Here is a 22135-nt window from a genome sequence, read left to right as displayed (position 1 = left end):
TCATGATTAATGATCTCGGTTACCACAATTAAATGGATGTCAATAACTTGTTGGATTATCCGGGTGAAAGTGATACATGTTCGGAGATCCAGAGCTTAAAAAAATTATGGATACCAACGAAAAATGCAATGTTGGTGATGAAGTTGAAGATGAATGATACTATACCTTTGAAACCAGTTACACATAAGAAAACACTTATAACATCTAGAACTCTTTACAATTTTATGGTACAATTCTAAAAGACAATACCGGAGCTCTTGGATGCAATGAGAAAAGCTAAGATTAGCTTCAACTACATTTAAAATTTAAGAAAAAACGAAACACAAAAAAATCATAGATATATTTGTACTTTTGAAAAATTATTAATTTATGATATTATATGGGACCACATATTTATATAAGGGTCTTTTGAAAATTTATCATCTTATTATATTATCGAAATTGATGATTTTTTCATTGGTCCAAGTTGGGATCGACAAAAATATTATTTTACAAAGATTATTAATTTACCGAGTATTAATTTAGTGAGGTTGTATATATATATATGGGGAAAAAAAGAAGAATAAAGAGAGTATATAGTTGATTATAAATGAAAATGAAAATAATTATGTTTTGTTGATAATAGTAGAAAACGTGGTAGGATCCCTTTCCATTTGGTTACGTGAATTGCGGTCTTTCTCTCTTTTATCCTCTTGAGTTTCAAGAAGATGACAACATGCTGTTGAATCAAACCTAAAAAAAAAAAATCAAATGCAAATGAACATATAGGTTTGAGGACCAAAGTGTGGGGTCTCTCAACTTCTCCTCTTCTTTGAGACACCCCACCTTGGGGCTACCTCCCTCTTTGGTAATTCATCTTTGTTTTGTGATCCATGTTGTTAATAGGTTGGCTTATAATTTTGTATTGAGAATTGTCTCCTTTTGAGGACGTTCGATAAAATTGGAATGATACAGAGAAGAATCATGAGTTGTTTATTTATTGTGAAATTTCATGCTTGCTTTTGATCACTTTATTTGTAAATGGTTTCTTTGAATTTTATCAAGCATTTTTGCTATTTCGTTAGTGTCCTTTAATCCTCTATGTGAGAGGCCATCGCGCAATTGAGGATTCAAAATTTAGACGTTGTAAGTTGGAGAGTGGATATGTACTTGTGTGTCTTTTTTCTTTGATTGACTTTTTCCATGAGAAAAAGAACCATCACCCTTATGTTGTTAAACTCAACAATTAGAACAATTAATTTACATGATTTTAACCTGTGTTCAAATTTGGATTTTTTTAATAACTTTTTTTTGGCATCTCAAGATTTGCATGGAGCAAAATTAATGGGCATGTAAAAGAAAGGAAGATTCCAGACTAGTACTATGTATGTTTTAATTTGTTTGTCTTACTTTTCTCTTTAATCTCTTTAAAAAAAGGATGTTTATTTCTTTTTATGCAACACTTTAATTTCAAATTTTCACACGACATGTTTAAGATCACAAGATCAAAAGACGTTTTGATACACTTTATGTACTTTTAGTTTAACATCATAAAAATATTTAAAAGTGTTCATACTTTCTAAAACTATATGTGCAAATCAACTCAAAACCGAACAAACAAATTGTAACAGAACGAATATTTGTTATTCCAAAGGCATCATTTTCTTTTTGTTATCCATGTAGCAAACAAATTGCCATTTAGAAGGCATTCATAGTAAGCCTTTATTATCAATTAATCACTTCAAACATTGAACCCTTGCAGATTTTCTTTAGAAATGGAGAGTTTAAATGGTTCATCAAGCTTGAAAAACTTCTCCTTTTCGAACAAGCAGTCGATCATGGACTCTACTTCTCCCTTTCTCCAGTCCTATGTAGATTCAAACATGGATGGATCAAAGGGAAAAGCAAAGCCAACAGAGGGATCGAGTCACCATCATCGGTGGAACTCCGAGAGCATTCTTATAGAGGAGCAACCTTCTTGGCTCGATGACCTTTTGAATGAACCTCCCGAGACAACGACAGTTGTACACAAAGGTCATCGACGTTCAGCAAGTGATACTTTTGCATACGTAGGAGCAGCTGCAGAGAGGTTAAACACATGGGAAGAACCTAAAAATAAGAATGTAAATGTAGGAGCTTCTTGGGGTTCAGTTAACTATGTGAGTTACAAAGATTTGAGTGCAGTTCCCTATGAACCAAAGCCAAATTCTTCCCATGAACAGAAATTTAATAAGGTAAATTACCTACACATTTGAGTACTCGATCGATACACTTCTGATATTAATCAGAGGTCCTCCCATCTTTATAGGCTGCTCAGGAATTGAATGGTGCACCATCTGTGTCTCATGAGAAGCATAACTTGAGAGAGATCAATAATTCGAAAAACCAAGAGGGCTCTAATGAAAGATCAAACAATGCACAAGCCAAACATTCCATGTCCAAGGCAGATGCAAAACGTGCTAAACAGTAAGGTTTCGTTTCAATGTCATCAAGTTTGTTTTCAAGAACACTGCTTGAAAAGGCATGATACATAAATATGGCTCTTAACTTGGCTTCAACGGGTAACGATGTCCTCTAACTTTGAGTGAATACAAGTAGACACTAAAACTTGAATAAAATTGAACAAGTAGACCCACGTGTCCTACATGGGATAATACATGTAGGACGCCATGTAGGATACAAAATTTCCATGTAGGGTGATATGTAGCTGGACGAATGTGTCAATTTCTTCAATTTTATAAAAGTTTAAGTGCCTACTTATGGATATCCAAAGTTAAAGATCATAGTTGTCAGCTGACGTCAAGTTAATGATCATGTTTATGTATTATGCCACTTGAAAACATCACAAAAAATCATAACATATAAATCTATACAGGCAATCTGCTCACCGATCACGTGTCAGGAAACTTCAGCACATAGCTGAACTTGAAAGAACAGTTCAAGCTTTACAGGTAGAAAAAAAAAATACAAGACTCATCACTTCATTTTGTATTTGCACTTCAGGTAGAGATGTAACTTATTTCTATTTGGTGACATTTCAGGCAGAAGGATCTGAGCTTTCTGCGGAGCTTGAATTTGTTGACCAACAGAATATTATACTAAGCATGGAGAATAGAGCGTTGAGGCAGCGTTTGGATAGCTTATCACAGGAGCAGCTCATCAAACATTGTAATGCATCTTCTTTTTCTCCTTTTTAACGTTCCAATCATACTTTGTAATTGTTTCATAGCAAAACTTACTATGATGTTTGATTGATGCAGTGGAGCAAGAGATGTTGGAGAGAGAACTCACAAGGCTACAAACTATGTATCAAATGCAGAGGCAACAAATGCAACAACAGCATCAGCAGCCACAACAACAGAATCACTCTAAACATCGTCGAAACAAAAGCAGAGATCTTGAAGCACAATTTGCCAACCTCTCAATCAAGAACAATGAAGCCAATTCCAGCAGGGCTCAAGTGACTGGTTCAGTCCGGATGTAAAACGCGACTCATTCTTTTCACAACCTCCCGAGTTGGTTGAACGTTTCTTATCTCTTTCCCCCTTTCAAATATCGCAATTTTGTATTACTACAGAGAAACTTTTAGACTAAAAAATATCTGATCCACGACATATCAGGGCCTGTAAAGATTATTGAGAATCCTGCCCTGTATAGTATATTCTTAGGCTTCTACTTGTTAACAGCCTAGTCCTGACTGAACTATAGGCCTCTGGAGTTTAAGAAGGAATTGTGCAGATATATATAATGGTGAGGTTTGTTGTAAAATGTGACTATGGTGACCATCCATTCTGCTTTCAGGTTTCACACATGTGACATGATATTATGCATACTAGAGATGGTTCTTGTATTAATGCAGATTCCAATAAATTTCTGTATGTTCTTCAAACATGATATTGATGTTATAAATTGTCATTATCGTGTTTCCGATCATGATTATCATCACTTAACAATATAGATATGAGGCTAATCTGAATAGACGATTAGAGATAGCTTGTGAGACTATGACTATAATATCAATCTCGTCATTCATTTAATAGTAATAAGCATGGAAAGTTAGCCTAAGATGTGATGTCATTTTGCAAAGTATAAAAGCCCTGGAATTTGTCTCTATATGTGTGAACCAAGTCTATGTTCATTAGTTATTTTCTTTTCAAGAATCTCATCTGTTAGAGTTGTCAGTTTAAGATTTGGCGTCTTTTTGAGGATTTGAGGTCCTAAATTAGGAAATTGTGGAAATTTAGCATTTGGGTTGAATTTGGTCGACATTAAGGGTTCGATGCTCGGATCAGAATTTCGAGAGTTTTGTTGGATTCGGACAATGATTTTAGGCCTAGGTGAGGTCTTGGTTGATTTTGAGAGGTCCCGAGCTTGTTTTATTCTTTTTAGGCGTTGAGTTAGTTTCTTGTGGTTTTCACGAATGTCCGATCAAGGAGACCTCGAATTCATGTTTCAACGGCTCCATTGAGTTTGAATGCCGAGTATGATCGATTTGCACCTGTGGTTTATGTGCACATGGTTCATTTTCTAAATGAATCCCAACGGTCCTTTCGATGTTTTTAGAGTTGGTTGATTTTTCTTGTTCTGGTATGCTTAGATTTCGTGAAGGGTGCTTTGTGATCGCGAAAATCCCCGAAGCGAGACCCTAGTTGTGAAAGTGAAGGGTATCACTTACGCCTGGTTCACTTAAGCGAACCATGGGTTGTGATCGCGATGTTCACAAATGTTAACTCAGGTTCGCGAAAGTGAAGGTCCCCACTTCCGCAGGGTTAACTTTTGCGGACCCAAGGTCACTTTTGCGACATTAGAGAGGGGTTTATATTTGAAAATTTTGGGTTAAAGACCCATTTTCATTTCTGAGTTTGGGAAACCCTTGAAGACGATTTTTGAATGAATTTCTTGTGCAAAATTATTTGGGTAAGCTGTTGCGATCCTAAAACTTCATTACCCTTTGATTATTTGTGGACTTTAACATCAAAATTTGAAATTTTGATTGGTAAATGGCAAGGGTTTTCAATAACTCAAAGTTCTAATCTAAAATGAAGATTGTGAACTTATTTTGGGTCCTCTTTCGAAATGGTTTTCACCAATGAGTTCCTAAGACCTTGTGTAATGTTTTTCAAGAGTTGAATTTCATATTCAAACCTTATTTCGAAATTGAGTTTTGAGTAGATTGACCTATTTTTTAAAGGAATTAATGTGGGTGTTGTTGTTTATGGAAAATTTTGTGAATACGTAATTGTTATAGATTGGGTGGCTTGACATTAGTCGGAAGGGGAAGACTCAACTCTTTGAGTGATTAATTGATTGCAATAAAGCAAGTGATCTTCTAAATTTTTTGTTTTAGTAAAATTCGTATATTCCCTTCGTTGTTTGTGTGTTGAGAGAAATGTAAATGAGGTGAGGGTAATTGTCCTAAATCTTGATGATTATAAAGGGGTTGAAATGAATGATGTAAATGAAAGAATAAATGGACAACAATATAGAAAATTTTCTTCTGGTATTTATACAAGTAAGACGACATCTAATGGTAAATTTTAACGAAATAAATATCCTCAAGATAAAATGGAAATGGAAAAAATATCAAAAGAATATTTACATGATAAAATTAAAAAACAAAAAGGATTTTCATATCTCCTATGTATGTGCAAAATATATGAAAATAAATCCAACAGCTTCCCTCAAATTGGAGGGGAGGGAGAAACCGCCAACTTGCCTAAAAGTTGATGATTCGCGGGTTCGGTCAAATACTTGGTAAAGATGTCAGCTAGTTGCGAAGAAGATCTGATATAAGATAGAGAAATTAAGCCTGCAAGATATTGTTGACGGATGAAGTGACAATCAATCTAGACATGCTTTATCCATTCATGGAAGACTAAATTTTTTGTGATGTGAATAACAACAAGACTGTCAGAGTGAACAGGTACTGGCAAGGAGATCGGAACTGATAGATCATCAAATAGGTGAACCAACCAAACAAGCGCGACTACAATCCTCCTCATAGATCTACACTAGCTTCAACAGAACTGAGGGAAATTGATGTTTGTTTCTTACATTTCCATAAAATAGGAGAAGACCTGAGAGAAATATAAAATTCACTCACTGATCTTCGTAAATTTGGACAAGTACCCCAGTCGAAGTCAGAAAAGGCCATCAATTTGTAAGAAGCAGATACAAACATAAATAGAACAAGACCAGGATCTTTGAGAAAATAACGAAGAACCTGTAAAGCAGTTGCAAGATGAAGTTCACGATGATCGACTCAGATGTTGCACTGTAAAGGATAAATCAGGCCTTACATGTGTGAGATAATTGAGCTTACCTAACAAACGCTGGTATAAAGTAGGACCTTTTATGGGAATCCCTTGAATTGCTAGTAACTTGACATTAGAATCCAAAGGTGAAGAAACAAGAGATAAATGTAAAGAATCAAACTCATATAATAAGTCTAATGTGAATTTACTTCGGGAAATAATCATACTAGTAGGTTCTCTCGCAACCTCCATCCCAAGAAAATAATGCAACTGACCATGATCTTTAATTTTAAATTCTTTGTCCAGAAAGAGCTTTAAATCCTGTAATTCAGCTTCATTGTTTCATGTCAACAATATATTATCCACAGATACTGCCACAATAGAAATAGAATCGGCAGATTTCCAATAGAATAATCATTCATAAAAGACTAAAACCTTTAAAATTGAGAGCAGAAGTGAGCTTAGCATACCATTGTATGGATTCTCGCTTAAGTCCATAAAAATGGATCTTTTAAGCAAACATACATGGTTAGGAGAAGGAGCTGCAAGGCCAAGTTGAAATTTCATGTGAACCTCTTCATTCAAGTCACCATGTAGAAAAACATTGTTCATATCTAATTGAAACACATTCCATCAATTTTTCATTGCAATAGCTAAAATACACGTTATGGCGGTCATCTTGACTACTGGAGAAAAAGTTTCATTATAATCAATACATTCTCTCTGCACATTAGCTCTAATGACTAATCTAGCTTTTAGTTTTTCAATACATCCATCAGAGTGTTGCTTTACTTTATAAGCCCATTTAGATGGCAGAGCCTTCTTACATGTGGGTAACACAACGATATTCCATGTGTTGTTAAGGCTTGAACATGTAAATTCTTTGTCCATGGCTTCCTGCCAATATGGATGGTGAGTTGCCTGAATATATATAATAGGTTCATGTATACTAGTAATGTAATTGAGAATGAATTGAGTGTTAGAAGATAATCACCAAAAGATAAAGACTTTGGAGTAACATGACTTAGAAAACAAAAAGAAGTCACTTCAGTAAAATGGAGAGCATTGCAAATATAGTCTTCAAAGTAATATGTTTCTTGTGATTTTCGAAAGATTTTATGAGTATAGTTTGAACAAAAGGTAATGTAGAAAGAAAATATAGGGGACATATCAGGAGAGAAATTGTTATGTGAAGTATCATTGGAAGAACACGAAGATTTAGAAAGACTAGTAGATATGGAGATATTATCAAAATCACAAGAACAATGAGAATTTGAATTTGATGTGGAAAAATGAGATTCTAAGGGATAATCAAAAGAAATGATAGTAATTGAAGGAAATAAAGTAGAACATAAATCAGATTGTGAAGAGAAAGGAATATACTCTTCATGGATAATAACATTTCTAGAAACTGAAACTTTCTCTATTTATATAGATTCAACACTTTGTAGCCCTTTTTTCATATGAATATCTTATAAACACACAAGGTGAAGCTTTAGGATCAATTTAGTTTTATGTAAAGGAAGAGTAGAGATAAAGCACAAACAACCAAAACACTTTAGATGAGAATAAGATGGTTTAACTTTGAATAGAACCTCAAAAGGAGTTCTTGAATTTAAAAGTGGAAGGAAATATATTTACAAGGTAAGTAATTGTAACAAGCATCACCCCCAATAACCAATAGGAGGGTGAGATTGATATAAAAGAGCTCTTGATATTTTCAATAAATGCTTGTGTTTTCTCTCCACTACTTCATTTTGTTGCGGAGTGTGGACACAAGTAGTTTGATGAATAATTTCCTTGGAAATAAAAAATTTAGATTGAATGTTCCCATAACCTAATTCAAAAGCATTGTCAGTTCTAATAATTTTAAAACTTTGGAATTGAATTGTCTTTTTACCATAGAAATAAAAGATTGAAAGACAGAGAAGACATTTGATTTAGTGCCAAGTAGATGAGTCCAAATAGCTCTACTAAATCATCAACAATTGTAAGAAAATACATATTCCCATCATGTGTAGTATATTTACAAGGAAACCAAGTATCCACGTGAACTAAGTCAAAAGCAATCATGGTACGAATAAAACTAGAAGGAAAAAATATTTTTGATTGGTTTGCCATATGACAGATAACATAAAGAGAAGATACCTTTGAACAAGATTTAGAAGATTGAAAAACTTTATTCATATTACTCATTGGCATATGGCCTAATCTATAGTGTCATAGCTTCTCTTTAACATTGGAATAAGAAAAACTAGAACAAGAAGTAAACATGTTTATTAAAGAACTTGAAAATGATAGACTATGAAGACTGGAACTAGATAGGCTTTTTGTAGAAACTGTTGGTTGACTTGACTTGAAGATATATAGACCTTTTTTTCTTCACCAAGAACCAGAGGCCTCTTCAGTGAAGGTCCATGTAACATCAAAACAAGTGCTAGGGATAAAAAACACATATTTTTGAAGTTGATTACATAATTTGTGAATCGAGATAAGATTGAATTTAAAAGAAAGAATATAGAGAACATTTTATAGAACTAGGTTGGATAAAAGAGAACAATTTTTGAATGATTGATCTTTAGTTTATGAGAATTGTGTAGAGTTACTATGATAGGTCTAGGTAAAATATTGAAATTAGTGAAAGAATTCTATCAAAATTTTAACGCTCAGATGCTCAGATGATCCACTATCTAATATTCAAGAACAAGTGTCAACTTTAAACATGTAAGCATAAGAATTAAATAGCTTGGTTATACCGACACAAGTGATGTTTGCGGATGCATTAGTAGACCTATCATTCTTTTGATTAAATTTCTGTGAAAATAGCAGAAGATGCGCCATATTTTCTTGACTGAGAGAATTCACATCTGAATAATTTTTCGCCCCTTGTTGAGTACATTCTCTTGTACTAAAAATATTGCTGGCAATAGTACCCTTTTGATACTTCTTAGATTTAGTGAACTTGAAATCTGAATGAAAATATAGCACTGATCAATAGTATGTTCTATCTTCTTACAATAGTTGCACACTAATGAAGTTTCTTTATGGGATTTCCTTATTGAGTTTTGTAATCATTGAAACTCCTTTCTTGTGCATTACCAACAAGAAAGGATGTTGATTTTCTTCGATAAACAGGAGTAACATGAAATATTCTTTGTTTTTCATCTTGAATAACAAGAGAGTGAACCTGACCAATAGTAGGAAGAGGGGAAGATAACAAAATATTACTTCTAACCCTTATGAAAGTGTCATTTAGACCCATAAGAAACTGAAGCAACCTTTCATCTTAATGAGCTATACTTTTTTCTTTTGCTCCACATACACACTCACAACTACAGCAGAAAAGGTGTTTAGTGCATCTAAATCGTCCCACAAACTTTTCATTTTTATGAAATATGTAGAAAAACTAGAATTACTTCAACTACAACATTTAAATTTTTTTGAGGCTTAAACAATTTGACACCATTAGCCTGACCAAATCTACCTTCCATGTCAGATCATAAGACTTTGGCACTTTGGGAGTGCAAGATAGACTCAACAATTTCTTTTGAGAGAGAATTGAGTAATCATGACAAGAACATGTCATTATATCTTGAGGAAGCCTTTTGAAGAGTTATATCAGTAGGAACAACTAGGGATCCATCAATTGATCCGAGCTTGTTCTTCGTTGAAAGGGCTATGATAAAAATCCTTCTCCAGCCACCATAACTCCTACCATCAAAAATAGTGGAGACAAGGTTCATGCCGGGATAATCTGAGGGGTGAATGTAGAAAGCATGTAATGAATTCAATGCATTAATTGCAGGAACTCTATCACTCATTTATGTGATTTGAGTATTGGATGATTCAATTTCAACAATTTTTGAAAATAGAGAAAAAAATGAAAGCGGAAGGAAAAAGAAAGTAAAATTAACACTGCACTTAAACCATCAAAAAACAAATGAAGAATAATATAGAAAATTTTCTTTTTTATTTCTGAATGAATAAAACTATACAATTAAGTTATATTTTTACAAGTAAGAGGACATCTAATGGTAAATCCTAAAGGAATATAATATTTTCAAGATCAAATTGAAAAGGAAAAAAATATCAAAAGAACATTTACACGACAAAATTAGCAAAAGGAAAAAGAATATCTACATGTCTTCTATGTATGTGCAGAATATATGAAAATATATCCAACAGTGAGTTACCTTGTAAAGATCCTTATTGATTGATTGATGAAATGTTTGATATCATGGATGTAGACTTTAATTGCATGAATTGTTGTCTCTTTCACGTGGTGTAATATTGCTTTTGTGTATTGATTGTTGAACACCCGTGATGAGACATGTGAAGATTATGATGTCGAGGTCATTTCCTGTATTGTTGAGTTGTCGTGGGTCTTCTCCCGACATCTATCCTATTATTGGATGCTTCATAGTCAGGTAGAGTTGATAAGTCTTTCAGTATTGTTCCATTCTGTTTTAAGATCTTGAGATGATTGTTTATGCCTTATTAAGTATTTCCAAATATTTATTTGAGTTGAGTTTAATTGAGACTTTAAAGTTTAATTATGCATTTAAAGTTCCCATTTTGCTTGAGTAAGTCTTCCTCTAAGTAGTTAGTCAGGCTAAGGGTTTGCTTGGAAACAGTTTTGAACGCAGAATTTTGTGTAAGTGGTTCGACATTTAAAATAAAAAATATAACAACACATTATATTGATAAAAATTACTTAAGACATATTAATAAACATAAATTAAGTAAACTACTGCAACTCTTCACGATATGTTTTCATAAATTTAAATTCATAAAAAAAAGGTCTATTGAGGATCGAACTCAAGACCTCCTACACAAAAGCAATGCGCCCAAACAATAAGCCAAGATCACTTATGTGCTCATCTACTGCGATTCATTTTACTAGTAAGCATATTCTATTTGTCAGGTTTTATATGAATATAAATACAAAAAATTTTGACGAAGCAGTGTCGGGTGACACACCTTACTATAAGGTGGGCCCCTCCCTGCTTGAAACCAACGATGATTCTAGAATGTCAGACACATTCAGGATGTAGGCTCGGAGCGTAGTGTCACTCACTTAAGCTCAAAAGTTACATGACATAATCCCTTAGGGAAGGGGTTATTTAAGTACTAGGAAGGAGTTGCCCGTGCTAGCATAGACTCAACATTAGTGTATTATTTTGTACTATAATTTTTTCCCAAAAATGTCAATAAGAAGGTCTAGATGTTATTGAATTTCATAAAAAATGATTTGATATGTTAATAAGATATAAACGCTAATAATTGTGCTGCATCTTATATTTATGAATTTGCCACATACAAGTAGAGATGCGATACAATTTTAGTATAAGATTTTTAAATTTCCTCTCAACTACAAAAGAAATTAGATAACGCAACAATAAATTAGCTTAATAGGTGATAAACTTTCCTTTTATAGAATAATCAATTGAATTATGGCTTTGGAAAATGCATATTTCTATAACAATATTTCCATGTGTGCGGAAGGAAGGCATTTGTGTCTTTCTACTTTCGGAGTAGCTGCACACTCTCTCTTGCCGATCTCTCTTTTTTATATGATCTCTCCATATCCCGTAGGTAATTGGTTAAGCCTTCTCTATGTTTTACCTTGTTTTGTAACTTTGAGGAATTATTTTTTCACCTTATTGGAAGGATTCACCTTACTATATTCTGATATAATAAGGTAGTAGAGTTTAGCATACTAAACATTATGAATATCAAATACAACACCAGTTAAGAAATTGTTATAGTACAAAATATGGGCAATATACAAGTACATTAAAAAAAATTATAAGCAAGGTAGAACAAGATTTTTTTCTCTCTATGCAACTTATAAAGAAGAGATATTGTTAATTTAATGAAAGAAATAGCTATGGGAAGACATAAAGTGCGGGTCAGAGACATTAATGTTTTTATACAAATTATATGTAAGCTAAAATAATTCACATTGTTGATCCTACTTATCAATTAGCATTTTTAACCAGCCCCCTCTTTGTATATCTCTTTCATTTGGCTTTTTCAACAGTAGATACTGATTAAGATTCCAAGATATTCCAAAATGGAGTGGTCGATATCGAAGAACCTAATTGTTTACATGTTCTCTTGCTAAGAAGTCTATTCAGGTGTAAACCAATGTAGTAAAATAGAAACTTTGTTTTTCTATAGAAGAGGAAGGTGAAACAAAAGTTTATAATTTTATCAAACACATTTACATGATCAATATGGATGCATAGGCTCATATTTTACAAAACATAGAGAAAATGAACCATTTTTTTCTCGATGGAAGCATATCTGGTTGTGTAAAAATCAAATACTCAGTAAGTAGTATAGTGAAGAGTTGCTCATAAACGTAGAAATTATAGGGGTATAATTCTAACCTTTTTTGGAAATAAAGCAAGAGCCACCAACAATAACATTCTCCTAAATTCTAGATATTGGCTAAACCGAATCCATAGAACTTGTGCTCCAACGAAGGTGGTTACTTGTTATTTTTTGCTTTTTGAGACGCTTTCAGTCATGTCGCTTTTTATATTTTGCAACTCTTATGCCCAACATTTTACATGACATATTTCATATAATAAGATTCAGAGGACATGTTAGTATATTTTACACATCTTTAGTTTATGATCACAAGATTTAAAAATTTGTGTCAAGTCAAAACTAAGACAAACAAATTATAATGGAGTCAAGATATTTATGAAATTTAAAAAGAGATGAGTAAAGAGAAAGTACTATAATGATGTAGACACTATAAGACTCAACTACAAGAGCAGGAGGCTAAACTCGTATTGTCTGTATAATCATAACAATACACTGCAATCCAAGGCAAAACAATAGTCGTTAAGACTATTGTTTCTAATTTTGACATCTTCATCTATAAGATTAGGATTACTTTCACATTTTTATCCAAATGATTAGGATTAGCTAACATGTGCAGCTTCAGAGAGTCGTCTAACAATAAAACATGAATAAAAATGACATTTTACACTTGTTTTTATTTAATAGTTAAAGAATCCCCTGTTAGGTGTTGATAAAAATCCAAAATGTTACATATATCTTGGCCTAGTAAGTTTTTTGGGTACCTAATTGTTCTTAGTACAGTTTCCTAATGAGATTTCTTTGGCATCTGCATGAATTGACTTAAGGTTTGGACCGTAAAAGTCACATAAAGTAAATTTTCGATCAATTTTTAATAGGCATTAACATCACATAATAGCTCATCTCCTATGATATCTGTTGCCTCATCATACTCCCTAGTAGCAAAAACTCAAAGAGTATAGATATGCTCCTCCGTTATGATTACACTCAAATACTTTCCCTGCTCATACTAAATTTACTTGCATTCAATTACTTTAACTTACATAGAAAAATATAAAATCGAATCAAAACTTGTGCATTTGAAAGTGTGAGTTACATGTGTTTCAAATGGTATTCCAAAAAGACAATAATTCGCCACCAATTCTGGAATAGGGGTCATGTAATACAACTCTTGCTCCTAAGATTAAAGCTAATGATGGGGTTTATATGTGTATATTCATGGGAATCAAAATTTGAGAAAGCTTTCTATAATATCAAGTTACGTAATCGCATTTCCCAGCAAGGCTGGTTCATATAAGTAAACTTGAATCCTCATCATAAGATAAGAGAAGTATATGACTAAAAACCAAGAGAGATCCTTTTAGTCGAGAAAAGAATCATTTTTATTTAGTTGTTCATCGGGAAAACTCAAGAGTACGAATATATCCCTGTGTTATGATTCCACTTAAATACTTCCCCGTTTTTTGGGTCAATGATAGAGTTCAAACTCCTAGTTGTGATCCTACTTAATCCACTTAAATACTTTCCCCGACTTTCAATCTGCTAAATCTTATATTATACTAATTCACTCTTCATTCATTCCATAGTTTTGTTGAATATATTGTAATAATCATTTCTTCCAAGTGTTCAGGTTGAACTCTATTAACGACATAACAATCATTACTGCACATAGTGTTATTAACCCGTTCTTACTATACATCACATAATAGCTTAACTCTTGTAGTATTAGTTGCCTCATCATACTCCCTAGTGCGAAAACTCGAGAGTATGGATATGCCCCTCCATTATGATTCAACTCAAACACTTTCCTCGACTTATAGTAAATTTAATTGCATTCAAGTACTTTAACTTACATAGTGTTTTATTCAGAAAAGGAAAAATATTATGTTTTTGTAGTGTTTTTGACATTTTTAGAGTCGCCACTTAATTTTCAAAAAATTAAGAAAATTAGTGTTTTAAAAAGACTTTAAACTAAAAAAAATCTAGTGAAAAGCAATTAAAGGGTTCGGGTATTCCTATTAACGTCTTAGGAAGGTTTGAAAGCACCTAAGACGTCTGCTAACTTGCGGCTATCCGACAACTAACTTTGTTTGGCTAAAACTTAACTTATAAAATTTATTGGAAATTGTTGAAATTGAGTTTCTTAATTTTTATCTAAGCGAAACTTATAAATCAAGAAATTATTTTTAAACTATTTAAACTTGGTTCAATTTTAAGTTACTAAAACATCATGGCATTCGACGGGGTTTGGAGCTTTCTAACTTTAAATCAACGACAAATAAAACAGATAAGCAACAAGACACGAGAGAGAGAAAGAGAGAGAGAGAGAGAGAGATTTTGGGCCCAAACCCGGGTTCTGTCCGCCTGGACCAAATTTTGGACCCACCTGCTTTGGGTTTTGACCCACTAATTACAAAAAAAAAATGAATACGAAAAGGAAATGCAACAAGGGCTTAGGCCCAAAATAAATACAATATGACAATTAAAATAAATTTAGGCTCTTCGATCCAATCTCGTCGACTATTCCGACTTGCTTCGGATTCTTCAACTTCAAAACCTGTTCGTCGGTTTTAATAGGCTTGACTCGGACAAAGAAAATTGAGCTTTTACAGCTCTCGAAAATATGGAAAATAGGATGAAGTTCGTGAAGACTCGGACAAATTTTTACATGCAAAGAAAAGAAGCAAGTATGAAGTTAGTATTTTTGATAGAACAATAAAATTTGATAAGACAGAGTTACTTATTTACAAAATGTAGACAACACATACCAAACCAAAACGCTTATAAGAGGTCTATTAAATACTCTTTCTCGAAACCAATAATGCAAGGTCATCAATCTACGTAATTAATCATCAAACAATAAAACTAATTTTTTGAAAGTGAGGCTACACTTATCAAGAGAAAAGCATGAACACCTTTGTGGGTACCAGGACTAGTATATGATATGCAAATATAATAATTAAACAAAATGGACTGAAGGCAAATGACAAACATTAAATGCATAAGCAATTGAGGCACTACTCCAAATTTCCACCAACAAATACTACAAAACACATCAATAAATGCAATACAGAGGAAGGATAGAAAAATGTTTAAACAACTTTTGCTTTTTTTTGCTTTTCTAAAATAATAACATGGAATCCACCTAATTTCATGACTAAATAGAGACCAAAATAAATAAATTGAGTGAATGGATACAGAGCATGAAAACTTGGACATTTGGGTTCTCGTGTTTAAGCTAAGGTTTAGAAGTTGGAGCCAAGCAAACATCGGAGCTACTTCTAGAGAGATAAGACAGAGGCTCAACTTATATGAAATCAAATTAATATATTTTAACACCTAACATAATCTTCAAAGCAATTTTGCCGATATTTATCAACAAATATTCACGACTTAAAACTCATAGGAGAAGGAAGCTAAAGCAGAAAACAATGCTAAGAAATGACTTAAAAAGGATATAAAGAAGGTGACACAACACAACTTATCGAGACAAGGATTGCACATCACAAGAAAACGAACACAACAACAACATTAGGCAGGGAGTGAGGGGATCAACTGTTGCTACCGTCTATGGGTCTCGAACCGCAAAATTCCATATAGGACAGTAGGTTCAGACATACAATCTTGGATGACATTCTCGAATCAACAGCTCTAGAGACTACGACATGGCAACACTCAACAACCATGATCACACTCGATAGTAAAAAAAGAACTTTTGAAGCTCATACAACAGCACAGGCAAAGCTCACATTCTAACTATGATCTCCATATTTGAAAACCCAAACGAGTAAAAAAAACACATATTTATGACTAAGTTAATCCCCATTCGAGGCCGACAAGTTTAACATTATACAAACAAAGAAACAAAACAACGAACAGAGTTATACAAAGAAACAAACCAAACGTCACTAAAATGATTTAAAATCAGAAGAGTCTTCACCTTCTCCGGAGCAGCGGACAGGACAACAGCGAAGCAGGGAGTGTGAGCTTACACGACGAATTCAAATTTTAGACCCAAGAATTTTCCCCAAAAAAACAACCCCCACCTTCAAGAACAATAAGAATGTACTTATAGGAGAAGAAACTAGGGTTTTCAAAAAGAATCCTCCAGGACAAAGGCAGCTGCCTTTCGTACGAGAGCTTATCCAAATCCGTACTACAGGGTAGAGGATGGCTTGGATTATTTCTCTTCGCCCTTGCACTTGACGTGGTGCCCATCCACGCGACCAAGGACGATTCGAAACGATCTCTTCCAGCTGGAGGTGTATGATCGTACAACTAAAAGCTGAAATCGGTATAAAGGAAATGAGGAGGCGCGTTGGTTCCGTCGAGCGTGAGGAGCACCGTGTTTGCTGCCACTTTTTCTTCACGAGTCTACTGTTGACCCTAAAGTCATTTCTTTTCTTCTCTGGAAGAAATAAGTAGGCGTGGACAAGTTCAAAGGGGTATGGGCTGGAGAATTGGGTTGGGAAATGGACAAATGAAATTTGCTGCTTTAAAGGATGGTTTTAAAGGAAATGGGCTTGTCTCGAAATTCTTGAGCTTCTGATAATTTAACAAGAAAAAGCTGGGCCTGCATTGGAGAACAAATGAGCATTTGAATGTGGGCTGGGCAAATGAGATTGCCAACAAAATATTTTATAAGGGCCCCAAAATGGCTTTAGGATCAAAAAATTAGCCGAGTTAGATCACTTGGCGAATTTCGCGTAAGTAAACAAAACAGATGAATCACCATTAATTAGTTTGACGAGCTTCTTAATTTTAACAAAAATAAAATAATCGAGTCCAAAACATAAGTTATTATAAGGCTAAGCAAAAAGTAAAGCATTTAAACGAAATAATAAGAGTCTCGTCCACTGTCATTATTATCTTTTATTATTATTATTATTATTATCTCATTACCATTTTATGAAAATAATTATTTTAGATTGTTTAAAGTTGAAGAAGCTTGATAAATTAACCTTCGCCCCGGGGTCGATATTAGGTGTCAACAACTATCCCTCATTTTACTTTGATTGATGCAAGAAATTCGAGGAAAATGAAATCGACCAAACCGATTTGACCGACCACAGATTCATCTCTAGGGACGGGATTTTTCACAGACTCTAGGAATTATGGCCGAGCTCCGGACATGGGCTTCCTACATATCTCAGTCTATGAGAATTTAGGCCACTTGTATTTCAACACGCTTGATTTAACGCACGGTTGTGAAAGATTTCAAAAGCTATCTCGTTAACGGAATATGAAGGGACCGAGATGCCGGAGATTAATATTTAAGAGCGAGTGTTAGAATACAACCGATTTTTCAATATTGAGCTCGCCTACATATCCTTAAACTTTAGGAATCAGGCTTGTTGTAGTTCATCTCGATCAGTTGAAAAGGAAATCTATTATGCTAGATAACCTTTGGGTCTGGACGAGTGACAAATTAAATAGAGTATGAAAAAGAGGCTTGCAACCTCTTGGCCATGAAGGTGGAGCTCTTCACATCCATAGGTAAGAACTTACATGGACATAATTTCCAAGACTCTTGGTGTATCGTCACTCAGATTGGAAACTTGCCTCCGGCAGACACCAAATCCGGATGCAAATCGAAACTAACAAAAGCCAAAGAAAAACCCACATGCCTTCTGATAGGGGTGTGGTTTGATTGTGGTGAAAGTCGCTTATCTGCTCGTGTCCTAAGAGTTTGACACTCCTCTTTGGACTATGTCCAGTTCGCTGGCTAGGAAAAAGTTTTACGTTGTGCTGCATCCCTTTCGATGTCGTCTGCACCTGTGGTTTTTTTTTTGGATAATTCATTCTTTCGGATGCTCTCGACAAAAACTGAGACAAAATTCATCAGCGTAAAATGCAATTGAAATGGAAGACAATGTATTTTACCGTGTTGACACTTAATTGCTCTTCTTCAATATTTGACGTCAACTTTATCCGTTTGATGTAAAGAAAATACAGATAATAAAGCTTATGTTTGGAATATAATCTTCAATGTACTCTTCATTTGATGTCAAAATCAATAAAACTGATTCAATGTTGATATTTTCTTGATGTCGTCTTTAATGATTCTTTCGGCATCTAATCTTGCCAAATAAAATATGCAGTTGATGTTGATGGGTATATATTTCTCTTGAGATGCACGATTTCCTTCTCTGGCCTTGCATGATTTCCTTGGGGGCATGAATATCTTCCCGCGATGTGTGATTTCTTGCGGGGTATGAAACCTTCCCGCAATGCATAAATTCTGCGAGGTATGATTATCTTCTCGCGATGCGTAATTTTCTGCGAGGCATGAACATCTTCTCGCGATGCATAATTTTCTACGAGACATGAACATCTTCTCGCGATGCATAACTTTCTACGAGGCATGAATATCTTCTCGCGATGCATAATTTATGTGAGGCATGAAATCTTCTCGCGATGCATGAATATTGACTCGCGATGCATAGTCTTCGGCGATGCATGAATATTGACTCGTGATGCATGGTCTTCCGCGATGTATGAATATTGACTCGCGATGTATGGTCTTCTGCGATGCATTAATATTGACTCGTGATGCATGATCTTCCGCGATGCATGAATATTAACTCGCGATGTATGGATATCAACTCTTAATGTCATCCTTGCTACCAAATGAAGATAGTGTTTAAATCGATCATTATAGTTATCTTCTGGGTGCCTTTTGGGTAATGATATCGTCTCGATCGACAATACAATAAAATGACCCTTCAGGTAGTGTATCATCTAGATTGACAATACAAATAAAATGACTTCTCCCGGCGGTATATCATCTCAATCGACAATATAAATAAATGACCCTTCGGATAGTGTATCATCTTAACCGACAATACAAATAAATGATCCTTCGTGTAGTAGTAGTATCATATCTGATATTATGATTCAGATGACGTCCTTTACGGAAACCGGGAACTCTTTCTTTGAGATTTTTGCTTGATTCATCTTTGAATCTAGCTGGACGTTCCTTAGATTTCATGCTGTTGAGAATCGAAATAACGTGACACTCTCAATTCCTCGATATGTGCAATGTAAAATAATTCCTACGTCTATAGGAACACCGTTAATTTTGGGAGAGCTTTCTCCTCCCTTGACTCCTCCATATTCATCGATCGGAGGAATTTGCTGATTTCAGAGCAAAGCTATAACCTGCGTCCACAGAAAAATTGTTAGTTTTAAAATGGACTGATCTGTGTTGATTTCTTCAGTTGTATGCTCCTTGTCATGTTATCTCCGGTTGACTTCCTGATCTCCCAACTCTTGATAGATAAGACAAAATATTTTATGCTAAAACAAATGAAACTCAAAAGGGAAAATTTAAGAAAAATAAATTTTCGAGAAATAGTATTTTGAAAAGAAAAAGTCACTGAGTGTCATGTCACGTCAGGCTTAGCAAACTTCTTTTAGCCGGATGCTTGAAGGTATATCTGATTATTAGATGGGGAGTATTCAAAACCATCCTAGACTGTCGACAAAACCATACTGAAATTTTGGGGTCATCCTCAAAATTTCTGTCCCAGTTACATGCCTCAGCTTATATTCAACTGTCGGGGAGTAAATCACGGAATTTTTAAGCTCCTCTCAAAAATTTTGTCCCAGTTGCAAATCTCAAAATATTTTCAGTCTTGACTTGTTGAGGAAAAATCTTCTTCTCGAGAATTTTTGAGTCCCTGTCAAAAATTCTGTCCTAGTTTCTATTGTAAAGATGAATAGAAATCTTATGGGAAATATGACCGAACCCTTGTGGCGCCTACGTATCCCGTTGAGGCAGGAATCAGGTCAAATGTAGTTCCCTCTCGAAGGTTAACAAAATAAGAAATTTACAAAGAAAACTGACCGAGGCCGACATAAGCCGCCTACGTATCTCATTCTTGGGAATTCAGGTCGAACATAGTTCAAATACCCAGAAATATTAAAAGGGATAAACAGGGTGATCGAGGCCGACATAGGCCGCCTACGTATATCATTCTTGAGAATTCAGGTCAGACGTAGTTCATTACAAAAGGGATAAAATTTAAACAAAGAAATTACAAACAAACGGAACGATTACAAGTAAATAACAGAAATGCAAATCGAAGCTTCACACATAGTATCTCTTGATAGTATCTGAGTTGATCGGTTTCGGTCATGCGGTGCCATCCATCTCCGACAGGACCAAAGCAACTCCAGATAATACTTCGCGAACCATGTAGGGTCCTTGTCAATTTGGTGCGACTTTTCCTTTGTACTCATCCTGATGAGGAAAAATACGTTTAAGTACCAATTGTCTGATTTCAAAGATTCTAGCTCTGACTCTCTTGTAGAAAGCACGAATCATTCTCTGTCGATATAGTTGATCATGAAAAACGACAACCATTCTCTTCTCGTAAATCAAAGTTAACTGATCGATTCTCTTTCTAACCCATTCAGCGTTACTGAACTCAGCTTCTTGGATGATTCTCAATGACGGTATCTCAACTTCAGCAGGTATGACTACCTTTGTTCCATATACTAGTAAGTACGGAGTAGCTCCAGTCAATGTTCTAACAGTTGTTCGGTAACCCAATAAAGCATATGGCAACATCTCATGCCCACCTCGGTGATTGTGAATCAATTTCCTCAAAATCTTCTTGACATTCTTATTGGTGGCTTCTATAGCCCCATTCATTTGAATATGATAACCAGTTGAGTTTCGGTGAGTGATCTTAAATTGCTCATATCTCTCATCAAGTGACTATTGAGATTTGCACCATTATTAGTAATGGTCGATTCTGGTACTCCGAACTTGCATATCAGATTATTTCAAACAAAATCAGCTACAACTTTCTTGGTTACCGTCTTGTATGAAGCTGCTTCCACCCACTTGGTGAAATAGTCAATGGCAACCAAAATAAATCTGTGTCTATTAGAAGCGGCTGGCTCTTTTGGGCTAATGACATCTATGCCCCAAGCTACAAATGGCCAAGGTGAACTCATATCATTGAGTTCGTGAGGTGGTACTCGGATTAAATCACCGTGCACTTGACATTTATGACATTTCTGGACAAACTTGCAACAATCATTCTCCATAGTCATCCAAAAATAACCGGCTCGAAGGATCTTCCTTGCCAAAGTGAGCCCATTCATATGCATACCACAAACTCCAGCATGTATCTGTTCAATAAGTTTTGTAGCTTCAACAGCATCTACACATCTGTGAAGACCCAAATCTGGAGTCCTCCTATAAAGGATTTCTCAACTTAAAGAAATTGAGAGCCATACGACGTATCAACTTCTTTTGGTTGGATGTTGCATCTTCAGGATAACTCCCAGACTCAAAATACTTCTTTATATCAAAATACCATGGCAAACCGTCTGGTTCTGCTTCAACATGTGCACAATGGACTGTATGTTCTTTAAACTCTATTCTAGTGGATCAATATAATCAATATTTAGATGTTTAATCATAGAAGCGATGGGGTCAAGGGCATCAGCCAACTCATTCTGTATTCGAGGAGTACGTCTGAAGTCGATCCTACGAAATCTCTTGCACAACTTTTGTACATGTTGCACATATGATATAACCTTCGGGTTCT

General features: G+C 34.7%; 1 protein-coding gene across 3 annotated transcripts; it reads left to right on the top strand.

Moving 5' to 3' along the window:
- The first annotated feature begins 714 nt into the window (after positions 1–714).
- LOC107004169 (uncharacterized protein At4g06598-like) lies at positions 715–3873 on the top strand. Of its 3 annotated transcripts, XM_015202408.2 has the most exons (7): positions 716–847; positions 1304–1364; positions 1742–2213; positions 2288–2445; positions 2855–2930; positions 3021–3147; positions 3240–3873. In XM_015202408.2, exons 3-7 carry the CDS (start codon positions 1755–1757, stop codon positions 3461–3463), a joined length of 1044 nt encoding a protein of 347 aa, XP_015057894.1. In that variant the 5' UTR covers positions 716–847; positions 1304–1364; positions 1742–1754; the 3' UTR covers positions 3464–3873. The 3 variants fall into 3 exon arrangements, with proteins under 3 accessions (XP_027768640.1, XP_015057894.1, XP_027768639.1); XM_027912839.1 differs by lacking the exon at positions 1304–1364 and having other exon boundaries at positions 715–885; XM_027912838.1 differs by lacking the exon at positions 1304–1364.
- The last annotated feature ends 18262 nt before the right edge of the window (positions 3874–22135 follow it).

This window comes from Solanum pennellii, chromosome 11 (assembly GCF_001406875.1).
Source record: "Solanum pennellii chromosome 11, SPENNV200".
Classification (NCBI taxonomy): domain Eukaryota; kingdom Viridiplantae; phylum Streptophyta; class Magnoliopsida; order Solanales; family Solanaceae; genus Solanum; species Solanum pennellii.
Note: the sequence above shows the minus strand (reverse complement) of the source record. Positions and strands in the feature narration are given on the sequence as shown.

What these genes read in the sequence shown, in the direction of transcription:
- LOC107004169 (XM_027912839.1), top strand. Translation starts at nt 1,755, where the DNA reads ATGGAGAGTTTAAATGGTTCATCAAGCTTGAAAAACTTCTCCTTTTCG. An exon ending in GAACAGTTCAAGCTTTACAG is followed by an intron (nt 2,931 to 3,020) that starts GTAGAAAAAAAA and finishes GTGACATTTCAG; the next exon opens with GCAGAAGGATCTGAGCTTTC. An exon ending in GGAGCAGCTCATCAAACATT is followed by an intron (nt 3,148 to 3,239) that starts GTAATGCATCTT and finishes TGATTGATGCAG; the next exon opens with TGGAGCAAGAGATGTTGGAG.